This window comes from Diadema antillarum, unplaced genomic scaffold (genome assembly GCF_040938485.1).
Source record: "Diadema antillarum isolate AM-2024a unplaced genomic scaffold, OU_Dant_1.0 seq00000791_RagTag, whole genome shotgun sequence".
Lineage (NCBI taxonomy): Eukaryota > Metazoa > Echinodermata > Echinoidea > Diadematoida > Diadematidae > Diadema > Diadema antillarum.
In genome coordinates, this window is record NW_027271678.1 from 2,224,376 (window position 1) to 2,228,470 (window position 4,095).

General features: G+C 38.2%; 1 protein-coding gene across 1 annotated transcript; it reads right to left on the bottom strand.

Annotated features, from left to right (window-relative positions):
• Window positions 1-257: 257 nt before the first annotated feature.
• On the bottom strand, window positions 258-785 carry LOC139739251 (uncharacterized). Its single transcript, XM_071649866.1, has one exon. It carries the CDS (start codon window positions 783-785, stop codon window positions 258-260), a length of 528 nt encoding a protein of 175 aa, XP_071505967.1.
• Window positions 786-4,095: the final 3,310 nt, after the last annotated feature.

Below are 4,095 nucleotides of genomic sequence, written 5' to 3' on the forward strand. Positions count from 1 at the left end.
GAAACATTCAGAGGCGCCCAGCTCCCAAAAAGTGTCACACATCATTCACAAAGTTGCTGGAAAAGATAAGTCTTCAGTTCAGACTTGAATGTATTGAGGCTGCTGCAATTCTGAAGCTGGACTGGTAGAGAGTTCCACAGACGTGGTGCAACAGAAGAGAAGGCTCTATCCCCGTACATCTTTAGGCGGGTATTGGGAACATGGAGAGTCAGTCCAGTATAACGTAGTCCTGGTCGTCGCTGACGTACACTGATAAGCTAAGACACGTAGCCAGGAGACAAGTTATGGAGAGCTCTATAAGTAAGCAGTAAGATCTTAAACTGCACTCTGCATTGCACAGGCAGCCAGTGAAGCTCACGAACCTCTGGAGAGATATGGTCAGACTTCTTGGTGCCGGTAAGAAGGCGTGCAGCCGCATTCTGTACAGCCTGGAGGCGTTTGATTGATGTTAATGGCAGGCTAGCAAGGAGACAGTTGCAGAAATCCAGTCTAAATGATATCAGGGCATGAATGATACTTTCTGCAGCACCTCGTGTAAGACAGTGCCTGATCTCAGCGATCCGGCGGAGTTGGTAGTATGCTGACTGACAGACATGTGATATGTGCTTCTCCATACTCATTGCTCTATCAAAAACTACACCATGGTTTCTAGCCTTGTTGTTGGGAGATATAGCTTCGTCACCGACCAGAACTGGAGCACCAGTGATACTGCTCCTCATATGTGGAGATGAGAGCAGCAGATACTCTGTTTTCTTGTCATTGAGCTTCAGGAAGTTGATGTTCATCCAACAGCGAAACGATTGGAGGAGTTTCACTATTAGGGGTTAGGATCGTCCCACTTTAGTATATTTATAATGTACTCTTAAATGAATCCCAAAAGGATTGGACAAATCATCCCCATGCATTCCCATTGATCAGTTACTAGCCATCCCCTTTAAACAAGGGGTTCCCAAATATCACTCTATGTTGAAAATTTATGAAGAAATATATAGCGTGTCCCAGAAAAGAAAAAAAAAAAACGAAACCGAGTTTCCTTGCAACTTTTTACTATCAAAAGCATACATTTTGCTTATGAGATTTCCATCAATAGAATGATAAACTTTTCTTTTTTTATTTGATGTATAACTCGATGTTAATACGGCCGTAATCTGGCAGAACTGCGTACCTCCTTTAACGCATTACGCCAGAGATTGGGTTTAAAGATTCAATGTTACACCTTTCTAAACTGGGATACGATGAGTTGCATTTTTCCTCTTTTCTTGGTCATGATTGGTCTAAAGAATTTATTTCCAGCAAAACAAAAAATGACAATTTGACCTTTTTAAGTAGTAATGATTACCAATTAAAAAACAAACTTACGCAGTTCTGCCAGATTAATCGTCGCCAAATTTTTGCGATCTTAATCTGGCAGAACTGCGTATCTCTGGTCACGTGCCCGGGTTGATCAGCCAGAACTGCGTAAGTCTTTGGCCTTGCGGGGGTTTTTCAGGCAGAACTGCGTATCTCTAGGAGATACGCAGTTCTGCCTGATAAGCACGTGTTTCATAAGGCAGAACTACGTATCTCTTTTCGTCGTCAACCACGTGCTTATCAGCCAGAACTACGTATCTCGATCTATTTCTGCGGGTTGTATATCGGATTTTACCATCCACCCCCCTTACTATTCAATTCAATTCAATTCAATTCAATTCAATTCAATTCAATTCAATCATAGTTTATTTCCAATCAACATAAATCAAAACATAGTACAAAGTAACATGTCATGAAATAATACATGTATTGTTCAAACATTTGCATAAGATTCATGTAGTATCCGAGAGAAATTATATAACAACACACATATATATACATATATATATGTATATATATATATATATTTATACATATATATTAGGAGGAACAATGCATAAAATAATGATACTTCGTGGGCGTGCGGAAAATAGTTTCGTTTATGGAAAATAGTGATCCACTTAAAAGCAAAGCTTGTGGGACGTGGATCGCTAGATAAATAATGAGTAAATAATATATTATTTGAGGTTTTTTTTTATAGCTACATGTATTATATTTAATATATGGATCACTTGATAAATAATGATTACATATATTATTCGAAGGGTTTTTTTTATAACTACATGTATTGTATTTAATATAGATTAATTAAGTCATTTGTAAGGGTATACATGTAGTTATACTGAGATACGCAGGTCGGGAAAAAAAATAAAATAGAATATCAGTGCTAATGCCCGGACAATGTTCACTGAACCACGTGTACTGGGAAAATGTGACAAGGACAACACACACGTACACACACTACCCATTAAGACGCGAGACAGTACCGAGAGGAGAGAAGACGGTAACAATACAAGCCTACGAAGAACAAAAGACAGGAAAGGAAGAGGAGAGAAGAAAGAAGAGAGGTCTGCATACAGAACACGCCAAGTGCTGCGACATCAGGACAGTTGAAAGCTCAAGCATATATTAAAACAATTTATATTATCTAGAATTATAAGTAGAGAGTAGGTGTTTTCTAAATTTGTATTTAAATGTAACAAATTTGGGGGAATCTTTTAAACTATTATCTAGATTATTCCAAAGTCTGGGTCCGGTATAAAGAAATGTACTTTGGGCATGTGCGGTTCTCATTAATGGAAGTTTCAGCGGATGCAGTGTCAAAACAATGAATATTTTAGATCGAGTACAATTTTTTAAAATATTTGTTTTGTATAAAGTCATCATTATTGATTCACATTCAATTTCATTTTATCCATTCATTCGTATGTGGAAAACAACTTGCTTCCCCCAAATGTTGTCACTCTGTGTTCATGTTTCAGTATCATTTAGCGGCACAAGAAGTAGGGCCTACCTCTACATCAAAAGCCTGGCTGCTGCTTGGATTATTGTCGATCTCATGAAGCATTGCATTTGGATTAAGAATAATATTAGACTAGATGTTAAGCTATATCGTTCATCAAGACTACAGATACTACATTGTAGACCGCCTATTCAGGCCTAACGATACACTAGACATCTAGAGACTAGTAGAGCGGTACGTAGGGATCTGCATACGATAGGCCTGCTGATCTCATCATTCCTAAACTCTATGCCCAAAGTAAGAGTATGCCTAGACCCTTTTGGCTGAAGGCCTAAACTCTATTTAAACTAAAGAATACTAGGAGCTAGGCCTGACTAAAAGTTTATTTACAGCTTTAGGCCTACTAGTATTAGAAATATAAAAAAATAGACCCTAGGTCTCGTTTGTGTCGACTCCTACTGTAGGCCTACTAGTATTAGAAATATAAAAAAAAATAGACCCTAGGTCTCGTTTGTGTCGACTCCTACTGTAGGCCTACTACAGTACTAAAGTTAGGGTAGTAGTGTTCTAACCGTTCCTTTCTACGCAGGCCTAAAACGCAGGCCTACTAGAACTCTCGAACTCTTTCTACTCGATTGTCTAGGTCTATGTAACATCCAGACGCATATTTTGAGGCGTCATTTACAGACTAGTAATATCAATGAAAATTAGTTTCTAGTCTAGACTCTAGAGCTAGACTCTATATCCAGGTAGGGGCTAAATCTAGAGCGAGACTGTCTGTTGGGGATCTAGGCCTAGTACTAATGTTACTAATGTTATAGTAGATCTAAGAACAACGTAAAGCCTAACCTGCCTATCTAACAACTAACGGTAAGTCTATAAAGTCTATAGACCTAGCCTATAATGCCTAGTAATTAGTAGTATAGATCACAAATAGAGATCTAAGTCTCAGATCTATTTCTAGGGCTAAATGGTTTTAATTTAGCTTTTAACGTGTAGATTCTAGATTTTTCATATTACAGACTTAAAGAATGTCTATGCCGAATCAAATCTAGAAAAATAGAAAACTGAGTAAAGACAGAATAACCGGCGATTCAGCCTAGTAACGGTAGGCCCCAGTAGTCTAGTAGGCCCCTACTGCACAACTCTATTGGGAGTACCCGTACGGTACCGGTATTAAAAAGTAAACCTATAAAAGTGTTAGTATTGGTCAATTTCTGACGTCTGTAGGATTGGATCGAAAATAAAATGCCATCATTATGGACGGTATCCTAGATATTCAT